General features: G+C 37.8%; 1 protein-coding gene across 1 annotated transcript; it reads left to right on the forward strand.

Moving 5' to 3' along the window:
• The first annotated feature begins 2,071 nt into the window (after nt 1-2,071).
• Nucleotides 2,072-16,658, forward strand: LOC122655725 (protein SEMI-ROLLED LEAF 2-like). Its single transcript, XM_043850062.1, has 4 exons — nt 2,072-2,116; nt 2,244-2,291; nt 2,938-3,134; nt 16,637-16,658. The coding sequence occupies exons 1-4, from the start codon at nt 2,114-2,116 to the stop codon at nt 16,656-16,658; spliced, it is 270 nt and encodes an 89-aa protein (XP_043705997.1). The 5' UTR covers nt 2,072-2,113.
• The last annotated feature ends 3,515 nt before the right edge of the window (nt 16,659-20,173 follow it).

The raw sequence follows: 20,173 nt of genomic DNA on the forward strand, positions 1-20,173 counted from the left end.
TTGTTAAATTGTGTGAATATGCTGCCAAGAACCCCCTCCGAATTCCAAAGGTACCCCTTTCTTTCAACATAATTTAACCTCCTTTTGTTATTTCCGTATCAATGGTTTGTACTTGGAGGTTATTTTGGTCTCCTTTTCTTCGCTGTAGATTGCCAAGTATCTTGAACAAAGGTGCTCAAAAGAATTGAGGTCTGAGCATATCAAATATATCAGTATTATCATAGAGGCATACCATAAACTGCTTTGCATATGGAAAGAGCAGATGTAGGTGTAATGGTTTTCTTTTTCCCTCTTATCTTTCTTTATTTTTTGCTTTAATTTTTGTTGTGGAATACAGCTTTTTTTAATTAAAAAAAGAAAAAAGAAAATAAGTTTATTTAAGACTTAATGTTCTTATGAAACTAGTCTCATTTCTTTTTTTCTTAGAACTTCCAAGTCCAACTACTGCTAGTTCCGTTCCTGGCTCAAGGCAACTCAAGAAGTGAATTCAGTCTCATTTGCTTGACCCGGATTTGGTGTCATTTAAATATTCTCCTCATTCGGACTTATGGAGTAGTTTTCAATATTTATTTCTTTCCTTTTTGTTCTTAGTACTTTATTTAGGGAAGATTTTATCCATAAATTCCTGATACTGTATCTATTTTAGTTGCCGGAAGGTGGATCTGTTTGCATTGTTCTGCGGCGAGGCCATAGGTGGTAGTTCTTTGGCATTATCTCAAATATATTTCTCATGTATGCTTTTTGTTCTATAGGGCATACTTCGCTCTCAGTCTACTGATTGTTGTAATTGAACTCTTGGACTTTGGGACTCCACAAAGCAGCAAGATAGTGTTCGTATTATAGGATGCAAAACCTTGACCAGATTCATTGATAGTCAGGTGATTTTGGGATGTAATTGGCATTGTTTTCTAATAAGTTACTTATATGTCTTGCTAATTTTTCTTTGCATTATACAAACTGGTTAATCCCTTCAGGACTTCAATGTAGGTGTTGTGTTTGCTCTTAACAATCTGTTGTTGAGAAATCAGGAGATTTTTCTGCTTGGTGAAACATCCATTCAGTGGAGAAACTGATCTTAAATTACATTTTTCCCCCCATTGTTGGTAGACTGTGTTGACATTTTTCTTGTTCTTGTTGGTTGTGGTGGAAAACATAGAGTTTCCTTGTATTGAAGGGAAGTGCAAAGATCAAGCAATTGGAAGAAAAAGATATAAACTTTGAACATGTAACAGCGTGATTGGCATTCTGCACTTATAGATGCATATATTTATTTTTCTTTTTCTTCCATTCTTTGAATTTTTGTAACTGGAAACTTAATCACCCATATCACCGGAGTATAACTATAATACACTTGTGAGAGAAGAAAATATGATTAGTTTTGGAAAGTCTAATCAAGAGTTATGAGATTATGTCCAATTTGGAAGCACCAAGTTTGACTTGCCATTTCATACATGGAAACCTCTTAACCATGTTTACAAATTTATTCCTTAACTCCTTGTCTCCATAAGCTCCCCTCTTGTTTGGCCACACGTGCACGTTTACTAGTATATATATATATATATAAATTATTTTTTTTTTGGGGGGGGGGGTTGGATTGGTTTACAATTGTTATAAAGGGATCCTCTTCAATCACTTGGATCTAAAAGTGGAGCATTATTTTGAGCATCTGATTGGATTTGGGATGATGCTTGGATTGTGGATTTGTGCTAACAGTTTGTGAAGTGCTTGCTTACTTGGATCAGATGCCATCAAGTTATGGATTTGGTTTTTGTCCTTAACAAAGTTTCTGAATTTTGTTTTACTTCTCTCATTTGATGTGTATTTGGCATTGCTTTCCTCTTTTTTTCTCCAACGATGAACTTTATTTTAGTATTTTATGTCTCATTTTTTGAGTGTTAATTCCACCTTTCATGCTTACTTTTTTCTAATAAATGAACAATGACCAGACTTCTTTTATGATTTTACTCTCATCTTTACTTGTACGGTTACTTCTCCATATGTTTTAAAATTTGGGAAATTTTAAGAAAAATGGCAATAGTTTAGGGGGTGTACAAGTAATTATCCCTATAGCAAGTGCTGTTTGAGGGCATCAAGTTTGCAATGCCTTTGGGCCATGGTAGTTGGTGGATTTTTTTTTTTTTTGGTCGTAATGTTTTCTTGTTAGCGCAACATGAGCACGATCATTTTTGAAATTTACCTCCATCTAATTCCTCATTGAGTCAAATTGATTTTTCACGTTTCAGGTGTGGTTTATGGCAGATTTTTCACATGTTCTTGATGGTTTTGATGAGGTGAGTGGTTTTCTAATGCTTTAGTATGTGTTGGCAATTGGACCCACTGTTTTATGACTTGTTTACTGGCACAATATGAAGAAATTGAGCTTTGGAGCTAGTAGCTGCACAAGGAAAACAGGTTAAAGTTAGAAGCAACAATGTAGAAATGTTTTAATAGAGGAATGATTAGGGGCTGTGGTGGGTACTTTCCACAACGAGAGTAGTTTCTTCTGAAATAGCTTTAGGTGTAGCTCATTTCTTGCTTCTAGGGCTGGCATTCCAAGACTTCACACAGTTGTTAGATTTTTGACATGTTTACTCATATTGATGCACGTTTGACATAGTCTGGGTGTGTCTGCAGACTGCATGTAGTTCTAGGAGATCATTGAGTTTGATATGTATCAATCTAACATTATCTGCGTCTGCCGCTAACACATGTAATAGTAGTTACATAGGATCAACAGTTTGTAAACCCGTAGCAAGTTATGATTAAAGCATGCCCATTCATGTATATATGCGAGTCTGATAATCAAGTCTCTCTATTTGTGAATATACTTCCAATTTAAGCTTCTGTTTGTACATCTCAATATTTTGGCTATTTTAAGTTTAATTGGGTTCCTCAATCATGAATTTCTTTTGATTTAAGGATTTATACTTTGCGCAGATTGTGCATGCCACACTGGATAACTACGAACCAGATATAAATCTTGTAGATGATGGTGAAAGGGGGGAGCCAGATCACAATTGGGTTGATGAAGTAGTTAGATGTGAAGCAAGGGGTGGTGTTGGTGTTGGTTGTGATCTCAGCCTGAGGTACCTTAGGCCAAGACGAGAAAAAAAAGATTGCACTCTATTGACTCGGTAATAATGATTAGTTTTCTAACTGTTCATGGTGATTGGTTACTTGGTTTCTCTGCTCTATTCCTTGAAATTATATGCAACTGTCTATTATAGATAAGTGTTCCTGTTATAGGTATTTCTAATTTCTTCATTTATGTTTATGTTCATTCAATTGGGGTAAAATGTTTCAGAAGCATAAATTTTTGTTGTATATATTCACATTGTGATAGTATGTATTTGTTCACATCTTCATTTTTGTTTGGCTTGGGCACTTCCACAAGTGAAATTGGTTGTTCCAGTACTTTTTCATGCCTTGAGTGCTTATCTCATTTTGGTTTCTCAAGTTTAATTGTCTCTTTTATTTTTTTTAAATCTATCTCGTTTGCTTCTCTAGGAAATCTTGTTTATGAGTTATCCCCTTCTTTTTTGTTTTTTTTTTGGAGGGTAGTGCTTTATCAAAATTTTGTCTTTGGGCTTCTTGGTACTTAACTCTTTTACTGTTTTAACTGGTAAAGGATTCTATTGCATTTTGTATTTATTTGTCTCAGATTTTCACATTGTATGCCTGTAATTAATCGTGAAATTGGTCAATTGTTATGTTCTCATACAACTCCGTGTCTCCCCAGCTTTTTTTTGGTTCTTATAGAGGTTTTCTAACGGGACATGGATAGCTTTTAATTTATTCCACAATGTGAACTGATAGATTTTTACCAAAAAAAGAACTGATAGATTGGGTGGGGGGTTTTACTAACCACACTGATATGAGGTTATCATTTTGTTTGGACATTTTGGTAACGGGGGTGTCAATAAATAGGGGTCTAACCCCATAGAAACAACCTAACAGGTTCACGATAGGATACCTTTAGTCCAATTATGCCACTGTTATGGAATTCTTGATAATGGGTGTTGATATAATAGTATTGGGAGTCCATTTGCTTCTGTGTTATATAGATCATCTCTTGCCCCCCCCCACCCCACCCCACCCCACCCCCAATATAGCTCCATAATATCGTCAAACCAATTTGATTATGATTTGTGTCACATTGTACCTAACTAAGCCAGCTGGTCTCTCCCTCTCTCTCAAGTTCCTAAGGTTAATGTTTTGTGGATGCCATCCTACATAGCATGGAAGGTTTATTTCCAAGGGTTGGCCTCTCTTTGTTAATTTTTTTAAAAATATATCTCGAATGGTGTACCATATTAGATACTCAATTCTTCTCTTTTTCCCTTTCCCTCACATCCGCAAAACAAAAATTCTGGAATCTCCTTATTTCTTCAGCTGATCTGCAGCCAAATGTTCCTTTGGAATACTACATCATGCCTCTGCACCTGTATTTTCTTCCAAATGTTGGCTTTGCTTTGTCATGGGCTGGTGAAGCGCAACATGAATTTTCCCATGAAATGAAGCTTGTGCTACCTACAATTTTATTCATGAAAGTATTTGAGATCAAGATGAATTCGAGCTTATAGGTATGACGTTATATTAAGATGTTAAGCCATGCCTCTACTTGGTCTGTTGAGCCTACCACTGTAAATTCTGGAGAACTATAGTAGATGTCGGTTAGAGGGAAAAGCTTGCTTGAAGCTGTCTAGCCAAAGAGAAAATGTAGAACAGTAGGACATAAGGTTCTCTCTCTTTCTCCATAGAAGAAACAGATTAACCAGAGCTCAATTCCCTTTCAGAACTCCCTCTTAGTCAAAGAGATAATGTAGAAGTAGAACCGTAGGACATAAGGTTATATGTCACACCCCGGCCCGGTTATTAAGGGCCAAGTGTGGCGGGATGTCTCTGACATCCAACCAATCCCCAAGGATCACAAGTGCAGTACCCTATTCACAATCATTGCTCACAGATACAGTAATCAGAGGCAGCGGAAATAATTTAATTAATAGAGATAACATCATTAGTAAGAGAAGTCTAAATGATATTTCATTTATATAAATGATAAGGCTTGTGATACAACTATACAGTTCTCAAAGGTAGCACAGAGTAAAAGTATACAAGAAACTATTCTATAAATATATAAAGCATTTATAAAGCATAAAAGAGTGGGGAGGTAGCCTGGACTATCAGGCCAAGATCAGGAGGTTGCGCAATCATCACGTACGCACGAAGTATCGTACACTTCAAACTCCAGCGCCGCAAATCCAACCTTAGAAGTAACTAAATCACCTGAAAAATAAGGATATCCACAGGGGTGAGCTCTCAACTGAGCCCAGTAAGGGGGGTACAAGCATACAAACACAATAAATCCATGATGCATGTGCTAAACTAACATGTTCCTAGCACAGATACTAAGTCTCATGGGGTATAAGTACTACTACTAGTGGTAGATGCTAACCTCGGTCCCGGAACTAACCCTTCGGTCACCCGAGCGAAACCATTCTACCACGGTGAGGACCCGCCAGTTCCGGAACTAACACATCGGACCCCGACAGACCCCCAAATGACCAACCCTGCCTGTTTATTCCCACAGCGGAATTAGGGACCCGCTAACATGGGACAGAAGATGGCATCCCGGAACTAACACATCGGTCTCTGCCACGGGTTGTCCAACACCTTTCCCCCTATTAGTAAGGGGCGCAGTACTGGGTAATGAATATCAACCTAGCCCAGTGCAGTCTAAACATGATGAGGCAAGCATGATCTGAGTTATAATTTACCGAATTCCATCATCATAAATTCACATCATATAAATAATCAATGCAAATGCAATGCAGTATGTCTTTGTGCAACCTATTTTACATGCAGTCTAATGCATTAAATAAAAGCTAGAAAACTACATGTTCCAGGTATAGAGGTAATGATGCATGAGCATGGCATTCAGCATAAAGTTGAAATTAATGTGATAAACACGCAGGAAATTAAGGTCGAATCCCTTTACCTGTAATTGTAGCTAGCCTAGGTGAATAAACTCCAATAGGCAGGCAAGAACAGACCAAGACAGTCCTAAATATAAGACAAGAATATTATAGATTAGTTATAGAAGGAATTCTAGGTCAGTTACCCACCAACAATCCAACAAACCGACTAGAAAACAGTAGAAACAACCCTAAACAACCTACCAAACACCATGCAATAGGTTCTGGGATGGTCCAAGGTCAAGTCCCAAGGGGTCTAGGTCATAAGGGCACAAAAATGGGGGAGCCAGATGTAGACTTCCAGGGAGCCGGTCAACCGCCCCTAGGCCTGCAACAGCATCGGGGTCAGTATCCGAATTTGGGGGTTTTGCTCCAATTGCATGGATCCTTGCATGCGAGGCCCTACTTTGATGATTTAGCACCAATTCAAGGTGGGTCAGTCTATTTGGGGCTCCAATTTCATATTTGGCTTCCCAATTTAAGGATTTCATAATTTAAACCTAAATTAGTTGACTTAGGGTTTATGGTATGCCATTAGAAATAGCAATTGGGCTGATTAGAGGTACAGCCATAAAGATTCAGGCATAGCTGAACCTAAACAACACTAAACAGTAAGAAATTAAGTGGAACTTCCACTGTTTAAGCTTGGATTAAAAGCTTTAATGGCAGAAATCTGTTTAGGTATAGTCTAGGCTGAAATTAGATCAAATTTAGAGGAGGAGGAGATGGAAACAACAGGGATTCTCAGAGCTTACCTGAAATCAGCAGCAAGAAGGGACGATGGCAGCCTTGCAATGGAGGTTTCAAGTCCAAAATCGGATGAGGGAGCTAAGCTTTCAAGAGCAGCCCCAATTTCTCTCCTCTTCTCTTCTCTTTTCCTCTTTCTTTCTTTCTCTCCTAAGCTGGAACGAATTTTCAGTTTTCTCTAACTTTGTAAAGTGATTTGTAAATAGTTTAAGAGAAGTTATATATATATACATATATAGGATACTTAACCACTAAGGGGCAGAACCGTCTTTTGGTAATAAATTATTTCTAAAATTGATTCTTTTGTATTTATTACCTTATTCCAGCTACAGAATGATGTCATGCGACATCAGGGATGATCCGGATACGGGTAACTGTCCGGAATTACATTCCCCACTGGGGAACTGGGTCCCACAGAGGCAATTTTACTAAAATACCCTTCTAACCCTATTTGGTCGTACAAAACGTTATATAAATATATTTTAAATTATACTTGCATTGAGTTTAATTAAGGGGGAGGTCCTGCAGCCTGTCCAGCCAGCAGACCAGACACAGGTAGCTCTGGTGCGGGGTCCCACAAGGTAAAAATTACTATTCTGCCCCTAATACACTAATTAATTAAAAATACAACATATATACATATAAAATTGGATTCTTACCTGGGATTTGGCCTAAGACAGAGAGAGGCTTCGCAGGCCATCAATCCAGCATGCCAAGCTTATGTGTTGTCTTCCGCTAGACACCTCAGGCTCATTTAAGGCCACGGTAGTTGGCTGATCGGAATGCCTTTACAGACGAGTCATGAGATAGGTCTGAATTTCTTAATCAAGACGGCCCACAACTTAGAGGCTAGTATGGGCAAAGTTGAACCAGAACTTGAAATCACACAGATTCCAAAAGTTCAAATTTATTCGAAAATTTGACCGGGTTTTACATTATATATATCTCTCTCTCTCTCCATAGAAGAAACAGATTTATCAGAGCTCAATTTTCTTTCAGATCTCCCTCTTAGTCAATGTATGTGACAGTTCCACAGCAAATTCCCAACTAAATCTGTGGCCATGGAAACAAAGGAGAGAGAGGCTCTTGAAAGGTGGGTCAGAAGCAACCTGTTTATAGGAAGTCCACTGACACATTTGGATAGATAACCACTCAGTATAGATAATGTGAGCCTACGAGTAGAGAAAACGGCTCTAGAACCCTAGCATCTCTGCCAAGAAAGTGGGAATGCCTAAGCATGTGGAACCGATAAAGGGACGTTCTTGGTTTATTTTTGATGATCACATTTATCTTTTATCTATTGTGCTTCTTTTCGGCCTTATGCAATAATCAACCAAGTTGTGTCTTCTTTAGTTACGCTATATGAATGCTTCATGGAGGGAGAGATTACAAAGTAAATTTGAAATTAGGCCATTGCGAATTTTGCCTTTACCAGCTAAAATATAATGCAAGACTACCTCTTTGTCTGAAAGTATAGTAAGTTGTGGTTTCAATTTACATTTTGTGAATGCTATCGATGTATTATGGATGGAGGCACTCAAAAACTCAGATCAATGTTATCTGGTACATTGAAGCAGGAATGTCCATTGAAATGTGTACTTATATGGTTGTCAATTCACCTGTTTGTTTATCATGCATATATGTCTTACTAAAACATTGTCATTGTTTAAAAATGATTATAACAAGAATGTTCTCTTTCGGATTTCTTGTGGGGTTCAAACTGTTCTGGATATTTTCGAGCTTTTCTTTGTAATTCCTTAACTTTTAAATCATTTAAGCACTTAATGGTAGAAATGCAAAGTAAGAATTTTCTCCATCAGGATTATTTTACAATTTTAATGCTTTGCTTTGTTCTTTTATACTCAGACAGCAATATATGCTTCTAATTTTTTGACTGGGTGTTTCAAAATCACTGATTGAGAATTCCAGAACTCTTATGTTGCCAACAAATATGCATGAAAGATTGAGCTTAATTCGAAATGCTTGGAAGGGAGAGGGGTATCCCAATCAGTAGCTGTAAGTCAGCATTCTTCTGTTTCGATTTTTTTATGTGGGGGGTGGGTTGTTCTGCAATTATGTTAATGCATGTGTACCTTCGCTTTTCTCTTTCTTCATCATTTCTGTCAATTACATATTATAGCTTAATTTACAAAGTACATAAATTGTATGATTCTGCTTATTTTTTACTTCTTTTCTCCTTTATTGATCTCCTCTTTGCTTTAACTCTGATGTGAGCTACTTTTGTTTTCAGAGAATTACAGAATGCCAGAATATGTCAAAGAAGAAAGTTAGGAATGCTATAAAGGTATAAACTTTCCAAGTTTTATCCATGTTACGATATAATAATCAAGATGCGTAGAATCCGTTCATTATTTTCTTCTCTCTCCCTCTCAATTCAATCTGGAAAAATAGAGAACCTAAGTTGAAGTATTGAACAGGAGGAAAGAAGGATATTTTCCCCCTTACCAAACTGATGTTTGGTTTGGTGATGGCAGGAGCATCGAGTTCATGTTCTCAGGCATTGATGCAGATCTCACCTTAGACCTTATTAGGCCATTGGAATGGCAATCGGTGTCTCCTGTGCTGGGTGCTGCCTGGTAATCATCCCATCTCTTTGCTTTTATCCCAGTTATTCCTTTTTCTTCGCAGATTTTATTGTGATTGTGCTTGTTTTGATTGAATTTCTTAGACTTTTTCCTACAACAACTTCTATAATGGGATTTATATTACAGGAAGTAGTTTCATAGGTGCTGCAATTAAAATTTGTTTGCTTTTGTTTCTCTGGATTTGATTGGGTTTGATAATTTATGTGACTGTTCTTTAGCCTATAAATGCTCCTAAGTGAATAAAATTCATTCTGCTTGATGGTACAATCTTTACCCGATTTTATTCTGATTTCACTGGCTTTGATTGAATTTCTCAGACTTTTTCCTGTCTCAACTGCTATAGGGAATTTATATTACAGGAAGTTGTTCGATTGGTGCTGCTATTAAAGCTCCATGCATTACTTCGAAGAATTTCTCATTAGACTTTTTTAAGAGGGTTGTGATGCTTCAGGTCTCTTAAACAAGACTGATGCTTGTATGACTGTATGAGTGAAGGCATGGTTTTAGGTATCGGTCTTGGATCAGCTGTATTAGAGGTAAATGTCCGTTGGAAGCAAGTCCGACAAGAAGGCTATAGTAGATGCAGCCTCATGGATATTCAATTTTGTCACTTTTTCAGGATTATCATTGTCAATAAAGCATTGATTTATAGTGCTTTCTCTGTTTTATCCTTAAAGCCTCATGGATGTTCAGTTTTGTCACTTTTTCAGGATTATCATTGTCAATAAAGCATTGATTTATAGTGCTTTATCTGTTTTACCCTTAATACATCAAGTATTTGGTTGATTTACGAAATTAAATTCTTAAATCAATGTATTTATTTTAATTATCTAATGTGGAACCTTTATTTGTGTATTTCTACCATTACATCGCTACACGGGGAACAATCGTTTAATTATTGGATGGGAATATACTGTCTAGACACTCGTAAAATTTGTTTTCCTTTTTTTTTTTTTTTTAAAGTATGTATATAGCTTAATGAAAAGTTTTACGTTCTATTCTGATTAGATCTGGACGTTGTTATTGGTTTTTGATTTACAGATACTGAGCTCTTCTGGGTTTTTGGTATATGTCATAAATGTCGATACTATGATTGCAGCTTTCGAGTTTTCAATTTATTTGATTTAATTGCTGATTCTTTTCTCAGACGTGATGTCTGCATTTGGGTTTCTCGTGGTTTTTGATAATTTAAGTTATTGGGTGCGTAAGTCTCGGCATCTGGACATTGATCTAATTTATTTATTTTGTGTGTTCCTCTGAATTTTTTCTTCTTCTTTATATTCTATACAAATGTCTATACCTTGATTGCAGCTTTGGGGTTTTCAGTTTGGTTGATTATTGGATTGATTTTGATCTACGTTAGTTCAGTTTTGTTGGTTCGTAGATCATAGTATATTCTATACTATGATTGCAGCTTTCGAGTTTTCAATTTATTTGATTTAATTGCTGATTCTTTTCTCAGACGTGATGTCTGCATTTGGGTTTCTCGTGGTTTTTGATAATTTAAGTTATTGGGTGCGTAAGTCTCAGCATCTGGACATTGATCTAATTTATTTATTTTGTGTGTTCCTCTGAATTTTTTCTTCTTCTTTATATTCTATACAAATGTCTATACCCTGATTGCAGCTTTGGGGTTTTCAGTTTGGTTGATTATTGGATGGATTTTGATCTACGTTAGTTCAGTTTTGTTGGTTCTTAGATTATTCTCTCAGACGGGATCTTTGTATTTGGGTTTCTTTGTTTTTGAAAATTTTAAGTTATCGGTTGATTTGGAAAGATGGGGCAGTGGAAACTTCAATTACTGCCTGTAGATTGGTACTCACTATTCATTTTGAACCAATTCTGGGTTTTCAAAAGGTTGTGGTTAGCATAAATACTCTGGCTGCATCTTTGGTTTTGAATTTTATAGATTTTTTTAGATTGATTTTGTTCTCTGGGTTGGATTCATAGGCTCTCTGATTCTTCTATCACTTGAATCTCTGCAGTTTGGGTTTTCCTTTATGAAAATGTTAAGTGTTTGTGTAATAATGATAATGAAAGATAGTGTTTTGGCAATTATCACTGCATGGGTGAAAGATAGTGTTTTGCCCGGTGATCATACAGTAGGGTTGAGCATTGAGCTTCCTGGTTCTATTTGGTCTTGTTCCTTGTGAGTCTTATATTCTAATTTCTATGCATTGATTTTTAGGTTTAACAACATCTTTATTCTCATTTGAAATTCTCACATTTCATGTTTATGTTTCTCTGTACCCGACTTATTCCCCTTCCAAATATTTCTTCTTTATCTGAATCTTATAATATTTGTTTATTTTTACTCCAATTTTGGTTGTCTCTTCATTGCTTACATACAGGAAATGAGCAGTTATTCTAGCTGCTGTCATTCGACATCTAGATCACAAAAATGTTGCACATGATCCGTAAGTTAAATCTGATATTGTTCAGATTGCTAACGCTTAGGCTCGACAACTCAGAACACGAGTCGTAGTCTCTGAAATTGGGATTATCAGTGATCTAAACAGGCATTTGAGGAAGTCTCTTCAAGCAACAGTTGAATTGGTAGGACAGCAAGAGTCAAACTTGAACATTTCAGTCCAGAACTTCATTGAAGACTGATTATTGGAAATTGCTAAAGGAGTAAGCGCTATGCATATTCGCTGCAACCTGCTCTCCCCTCCGAATTGCAAACTCTGTTAAGATTCGCTTCCCTCTATACTCGCCGCAACCTGCTATCCCCTCCGAATTGCAGAAGACCAAACCCATCATCAGTGTCACTTCAACTCCTTCGAAGCTGAGGAAGTGGTTCTTCTCATCCACCAACGAAAGCCCTCCTACTGTTTCCGAGACCAGGTTAACCCAACCACAGAAGAAGAAAGAAGTTCCGCTCAATTTTGAAAACTTCAGAACCAAAGGTAGAAGAAATTGATTCAGCAAAGCAGGCCTATCCTGCGCATCTTCTTCTACCCCCAATCCCTCCCTTACTATAGCAGCCATCACAGTGCTTTTTTCTATGTTTAACTTCTTGCAATTTAATAATCTCTGTTCTTTCCTATGGAGCAGAGTTCAACCGGGTTTTGTGATCGCTGCCTCAATTGAATTTCTTCCTTCTTCCTCTTTTCTCTTCATTGCTTACTCGTTGAGGTTGTTTTCTGATGTTTTTTTGTTGAATTTTTAACAGGCCCAAGACCAACCCTAAAGGTCCGGCTCCACCTGGTGCACTTCACCTAATTCAACCAATCAAAGCTCAAACCTGCAGCCCTGCACTGCAAAAAAACTTCCAGGACATAACTATGATATCTGGTTTTGTTTCATGATCTTCATCCTCGTTTACTGCACCGCCATCTCAGGTGGGTAATCCATTTTCTTGCTTCTTTCTCTGTTTTCTGTTGTTTACAATTTGATTATAAACAGTTGTGTGTTTGTGTTTACAGGAGGGCATATTAACCCAACAGTGACGTTTGGGCTTTTCTTACCCCGCAAAGTGTCACTAATCATGCTGTGATGTACATCGTGGCAGAGTGCTTGGGTGCAATGTGTGATGTAGGGCTAGTAGAGGCCTTCCCAAAGTCTTACTATGTGCAGTATGGTGGTGGGGCGAAGGAGATCGCCGATGGCTACAGAAAAGATGTGGGTTGGCAGGTCAAATTATTGGCACCTTCGTCCTTGTCTGCATTGTTTTCTCTGCTACTGATCCCTAGAGAAGTGCCAGAGACTCCCATGTCCCTGTAAGTTCACCTGTTTTACTTGGAAAACAGAGTATTATTAGAAGCGATATAGAAATCATTCTCAATTCTCTTGTTAACCCACATGGAAAACGTTCTAATTGAGAACTTTTGCTTGGGATTTACAGGTATTGGCACCACTTCCAATTGGGTTTGCAGTTTTGTTCCCCCCCTTTGGTGGGTGGGACAACCAGGTTTTTTGATCGCCTCCACAATTGAATTTTTTCCTTCTTCCTCTTTTCTCTTCTTTATTTTTAGTCATTCCCTTGCAGTGCATATTCTAATTTGCGCTATTTTGAAGTGAAGATCATAATCTAATCTTTACGCATTTCGTGATATGTGTGAAACTTGATAGGTTTTTAGAACCAATTCGAGATTAAAATCCTTAGTTGGCCTGGCAAGATGTATGTAAAATTGTGCTTGGTAATTATGCAGCTTAAGTAGTCGTACGAATTTACAGTTGGCATGTATCTCTGTTGTCACCTCCTCTGTATAAATATTTTCCATTGACTGTTTTTGCTTTGCTCCCTTTCAAATCAACTGTATTTTCTCTTCTCCCTCTCTTTCTTTGTTCATCAGAGGCAATATAGGAAGGATCAGATTTTCGAAATATCAGTTTTGAAGGTGTAGAAAAGGCTGAAAAAACATGAGAGTTCTTTATAGCCATTACACTTTTCCAAGGCAACTGTGACCAAAATAAGGCTGGAGCTATGTCCGTCTAACAATGATTAACTTCTATTTAGCTAGAATAATGAAGAATCTTAATTCTATTCGTGTGGTAAGCTAGGGTGATTCTAACAATGTTTTTAGGCTGGAGGCCATGGGTAAGAGATTCCTTGACAATATGTGACATTTTAGAGAAACCAGGAGGGTAGACTCCCTAGGCATGGATAAATTTTTTTTTATTATTATTGTTATGATCCGAGTTTTCATCATTATTCCTATCAGAAAACTGTTGTTATCAGCTTGTTTCCTCTTCTTTAATAAACTCACTACTACTTTAAAGCTACAGCCGATCACTGGTTTACTCAGTATTCTTCTTCGTATTAAAAGAATTATATGCCATATGTTTGCCTATTATATTAGGTCTCAATAGCAGCTCTATGTGAAATTTAATTTTCCAATTCTCTCTATAAGCTCTGAAGCATGATGGAACTGTTCAATTCTTTCTTTCTAATATTAATTTTTTGCTATAATTCTTTTTATGTATGTCTCATTTGCGGGCAAGTTAAGTGCAAATTGTTCTATATTTTCTCAATTGACAGGTTGAAACAGCTGCATCTGAAAGGGAGCAGTTATTGCTTGTGAAAATTTCAGAGCTTGAAGCCAGGTAGATCATATATTGAACCTTCTGTAGGACTTCGTGTTTGCTTGGCCAAATGGACCAAGAATCTGAATTAATACAAGACATAAAAGTGATTCTGACATCCTTTTACAAAAGAAAAAGGAATCTCTATTTCCTCTTATATTTTTACTTTCCTTTTCCTTTGATGTGGAATGATTAATCCAACTGAGGAGGTAGCTGAGGCAAGGTTGAAATATCTGCAGGTAAGTGGCCGATGAAGGTTCGTTTTGAGCTCTTCTGAATTGAAAGGTACCACATGATTTTGTGATAGAAACACTGACTTTCCCAGTTAAGAGAGAGAGAGAGAGAGAGTACATATACAGATGGGTTTTCCTATCTAGTTTGTAGGGTTGTCATGTATCCTTGTTTGAGATGAACTCATCTATCTTCTTGTTACATTGTGTTTATAAAAACAGAGTAGTCCTACTTATCTTTTTAACATCCAAGATAATGATGTCTTGCTGTGTAATTTTGTGGAAGGGTGCTCCAAATGAAAGGAAAATTGTTAAATTGTGTGAATATGCTGCCAAGAACCCCCTCCGAATTCCAAAGTTACTGCCTTCTTTCAACATAATTTAACCTACTTGGAGGTTATTTTGGTCTCCTTTTCTTTGCTGTAGACTGCCAAAGTATCTTTAACAAAGCTGCTCGAAAGAATTGAGGTTTGAGCATATCAAATATATCAGTATTATCACAGAGGCATACCATAAACTGCTGTGCATATGCAAGGAGCAGATGTAAGTGTAATGGTTTTCTTTTCCCCTCTTATCTTTCTTGATTTTTTACTTTAATTTTGTTGTGGAATAATTTTTTTAATTAAAAAAAAAAAAGAAAATAAGTTTATTTAGGGAAGAGTTTGATTAAGTTCTTGATACTGTATCTATTTTAGTAGCCGGAAGGTGGGTCTGTTTGCATTCTTTTTCTGCTAGGCCATAGGTGGTAGTTCTTTGGCATGATCTCAAATATATTTCTCATGTATGCATTTTGTTCTATAGGGCATGCTTCGCTCTCAGTCTACTGATTGTTGTAATTGAACTCTTGGACTTTGGGACTCATCAAAGCAAGACAGTGTTCGTATTCTAGGATGCAAAGCCTTGACCAGATTCATTCATAGTCAGGTGCTTTTGGGATGTAATTGGCATCGTTTTCTAGTAAGTTACTTATACATTTTGCTACTTTTTCTTTGCATTATACAAACTGGTTAATCCCTTCGAGACTTCAATGTAGGTCTTGTGTTTGTTCTTAACAATCTGTTGTTGAGAAATCAAGAGATTTTTCTGCTTGGTGAAACATCCATTCAGTGGAGAAACTGATCTTAAATTACATTTTTCACCCATTGTTGGTAGACTGTGTTGACTTTTTTCTTGTTCTAATTGGTTGTGGTGGAATACTTAGAGATTCCTCGTATTGAAGGGAAGTGCAAAGATCAAGCAATGGGAAGAAAAAGATATAAACTTTGAAAAACTAACAGCTTGATATGCATTTTGCACTTATAGATGCACATATTATTTTTCTTTTTCTTCCCTTCTTTGAGTCAAATTGATTTTTCACATTTCAGGTGTGGTTTATGGCAGATTTTTCACATGTTCTTGATGGTTTTGATGAGGTGAGTGGTTTTCTAATGCTTTAGTATGTGTTGACAGTTGGACCCAGTGTTTTATGACTTGTTTACGGGCACAATATGAAGAAATTGAGCTTTGGAGCTGGTAGCTGCACAAGGAAAACAGGTTAAAGTTAGAAGCAACAATGTGGAGATGTTTTAATAGAGGAATGATTAGGGGCTGTGGTGGATACTTTCCACAACAAGAGTAGTTTCTTCTGAAATATTAGGTGTAGATCATATCTTGTTTCTAGGGCTGGCATTCCAAGACTTCAGACTCTTGTAGATTTTGGACATGTTTACTCATATTGATGCACGTTTGACATAGTATGGGTGTGTCTACAGACTGCATTTAGTTCTAGGAGATCATTGAGTTTGATATGTATCCATCTAACATTATTTGCGTCTGACGCTAACACATGTAATAGTAGTTACATGGGATCAAATGAGTTTGATTGCACTCTATTGACTCGGTAATAATAAGCAACCCCACATGTTTAACTCCAAAAATGAGGTCCTTCAGTATCATATTCTTGATTCTTTATGCATTTTTCTGATGGAACTTTTTTCTTTCCATTCCTCTAAAGATAAAAAAAAATAATGTAGTGGACTGTGGTTAATTCATCGGTTTACTTGCACAACAGAGAAGAGATTGAAAATCCATAAATATGTGCTCATATTTGTATTCAGAAAATAGTAGAATTGGCCAAGGAGAGTACGACAATTTACCAGGTTTTAGATCCAATGTTCGCTTACTTTGATAATGGGAAGCACTGGGCTCCACGGCAGGGGTTAGCTATGGTTGTGTTCTGTATGGTATGTGCTACTTTATGGACACTGCAGGTATTTTGGTGCCTTTTCTATTCTCTCTCTCGCTGAAACTTCTTTTTCATTATACTTGATGTGTGATATTGATGTTTTTTTGCCAGTAGGATGGTGTAGGAGTTTTACAGATGATTTGTAATTAGGCTTCAGACATGAATTCTTCACGATCTGCAGGAAGCTGCTTATTGACAATATCAACCTTCAATTTCATGTTTTAATTCTCTCTCTCATGCATTCCTTTTTTTTTTTTTTAATAAATAAATTTTGTTTTATTAGAAGTGAGACAAGCTATGCAGACATAAAGTAACTTTAAATCTTCTCTTTGATTGCTATGGAAAATTTTTCTTTAAGTCATTAACTACTATGTAGATATTTTTTGGACCTCATCTCTGCCACAACTTTTTCTTTTGGCCACACTGAGGCATTCCATTTATTTCAGTTACCGTTTCAGAAGTTCATGTGATACAGTTTTAACAATCCTATCCAAACTTCTGTACCATCTCTTTTATTTTTTATTTTTAACCCGAATATTACCTGGGACCCGGGTGGCCCTTAAGCTTTTATTAAAATCAGGAGCAAATAATAAAGAATACAGGGGGGGACATTCCTCCTTACCCCAACCCAAATCAAATGCACACCACTCTAGATAACCTAACCGCCCCATACAAGAGTACGAGAAAACAAAGAAGCCATTAACTGCATAGGACAGGAAACCCAGCCTTGTCCTCACGGAGAATGGCTTGAAAAGGGGCCATAGGCAAGCTCTGAGGCTGAATACTAGCAGATGTCTCTGTTTGACAGGAGAGCTTAGCTAACCAGTCAGCCGCTCTGTTGCTCTCCCGATAAGCGAACAAAACACAGGCCCGTGTAGAAGCTACTAAACCTTGAATGTCCTTGTAGTAGTACCATCCTCCCCACAAGCTACAACTCTTCAGACTAACTGCTCTAACTGTTGCCTCTGAGTCATTGTTGACCTCAACATCCATGAATCCCAACGACTTGCACAACCTCAAACCATCCCTCAACGCCCTAAGTTCCGCCAGAGAGTTAGTGCATGGGCCATAAAAATTAGAGAACGCTGCCAAGACATCCCCTCGTTGGTCTCTAATGATCCCTCCTCTTCCACCCAATCCAGGGTTACCACAACAAGCGCCATCAACATTCAGCTTTACCAAACTAAAGGGGGGGCACCAGTAAACCGGGATGGGCGGCTTGCTCTTGGGGATAGGAGCAGCTAAGCCAAGACACTGCAAAACCAGTCCTTCCCTTGCAGAACCGCGGGGGCCTACCTTGGCTGGGTAGGGCAATTCCCTCACGCAGGCTTTGATGCATTCAATTATGGAGCTAGCTGTCCGCCTCTTGCCATCGTGCCTTCTGAAGTTTCTCTCCTTCCCGAGTTCCCAAATAATCAAGGATGGCAGAATTCCAGTAATGAATGCACAGAGGCCATGGCCACCCGCCAAACCCTGCTTCTAGCATCCTGGGTGGTAAGATGTGTAATGTCAAACAACCTGGAGAAATGGTCCCAAACTCTGGCAGCCGTGCCTCCAGCAACGAGGCAATGGTCCGTCGTCTCTCTCCTGGGCCTTCCGCAGCAAGTGCATTTTGAGGCCAGGGGGATGCCGAGCACCATCAAAGAGTCATCTGTAGGTATCTTCCCATTCAGAAGCTGCCAAGAGAAGAAACCCACTTTCACCGGGAGCGTGCTGTTCCATAGCCACTTCGCATAGGAAACCGTTGGAGATTCTTCCCGCACCATATTCCAAACAGCTTTAGTAGAGAACAAACCATTACTAGAGAGAGTTCAAACCAGAACATCCTCACAATCCGACAAGAAAAAAGATCCTGACGAGATAAACTCTCTATACCATCTCTTTTATTCATTAGTTACAACTTATAATTACTTACAAATAATGTGGCCCAAATATATAATTATCTATCTACTGTTCATTTCTTATGTATTTTTTACCTCATTTATTTATTTATTTTTATCTTTATTGTTGCCCGGTGATCATACAGTAGGGTTGAGCATTAGGCTTCCTGGTTCTATTTGGTCTTGTTCCTTGTGAGACTTATATTCTAATTTCTAACCATTGATTTTTTGGTTTAACATCTTTATTCTCATTTGAAATTCTCACATTTCATGTTTGTACATCTCTGTAACCGACTTATTCCCCCTCCAAATATTTCTTCCTTATCTGAATCTTATAATATTTGTTTATTTTTACTCCAATTTTGGTTGTCTCTGCATTGCTTACATACAGGAAATGAGCAGTTGATTCTAGCTGCTGTCATTCGACATCTGATCACAAAAATGTTGTACATGATCCGCAAATTAAATCTGATACTGTTCAGATTGCTAACGCTTTGGCTCGACAACTGAGAACACTAGTAGTAGTCGCTGAAATTGGGATTATCAGTGATCTAAGCAGGCATTTGAGGAAGTCTCTTCAAGCAACAGTTGAATTGGTAGGACAACAAGAGTCAAACTTGAACATTTCACTCCAGACCTTCATTGAAGACTGTTTATTGGAAATTGCTAAAGGAGTAAGTGCTATGCATATTTGCGGCAACCTGCTCTCCCCTCCGAATTGCAAACTCTGTTAAGATTCTCTTCCCTCTGTTCTCGCCGCAACCTACTATCCCTTCCGAATTGCAGAAGACCAAACCCTTTTTCTGCTTCCATCCTCAATGTCACTTCAACTCCTTCTTCGAAGCTGAGGAGGTGGTTCTTCTCATCCACCAACGAAAGCCCTCCTCTTGTTTCCGAGACCAAGTTAACCCAACCACAGAAGAAGAAAGAAGTTCCGCTCAATTTCGAAAACATCAGAACCGAAGGTAGAAGAAATTGATTCAGGAAAACAGGCCTGTCCTGCACATCTTCTTCTACCCCCAATCCCTCCCTTAATATAGCAGCCAGGACACTGGTTTCTTCTATGTTTAATTGGTTGCAATTTAATAGTCTCTGTTCTTTCCTATGGCGCAGAGTTCAAAGTTCTTGCTTCTGTCCTGAGGGAAATTACTTCGTCGCTACTTATTAGGACAACTGGGTTTTTTGATGGCCGCCTCAATTGAATTTCTTCCTTTTTCCTCTTTTCTCGTTGTTGGTTACTCGTTTAGGTTGTTTTTTGATTTTTTTTGTTGAATTTTTAATAGGCCCGAGCCCAACCCTAAAGGTCCAGCTCCACCTGGTGCACTTCACCTTATTAACCAATCATAGCTCAAACCTGCAGCCCTGCTCTGCAAAAAAAGTTTTCAGACGGAGAAGCCATAATCGTCATCATCGAAACGCTGAGGTTTTCTCATTGAGGTTCTCTACTTCACTCGGACCTGCATCTCTAGCGACCGGCATTTTC

Source organism: Telopea speciosissima, chromosome 1, assembly GCF_018873765.1.
Source record: "Telopea speciosissima isolate NSW1024214 ecotype Mountain lineage chromosome 1, Tspe_v1, whole genome shotgun sequence".
NCBI lineage: Eukaryota > Viridiplantae > Streptophyta > Magnoliopsida > Proteales > Proteaceae > Telopea > Telopea speciosissima.

Bases quoted from the DNA above. Each gene is read 5' to 3' on its own strand.
- LOC122655725 (XM_043850062.1), top strand. The intron at 2,292-2,937 runs GTGAGTGGTTTT...TACTTTGCGCAG, and splicing joins TTCTTGATGGTTTTGATGAG to ATTGTGCATGCCACACTGGA. The intron at 3,135-16,636 runs GTAATAATGATT...CTTGCACAACAG, and splicing joins GATTGCACTCTATTGACTCG to AGAAGAGATTGAAAATCCAT.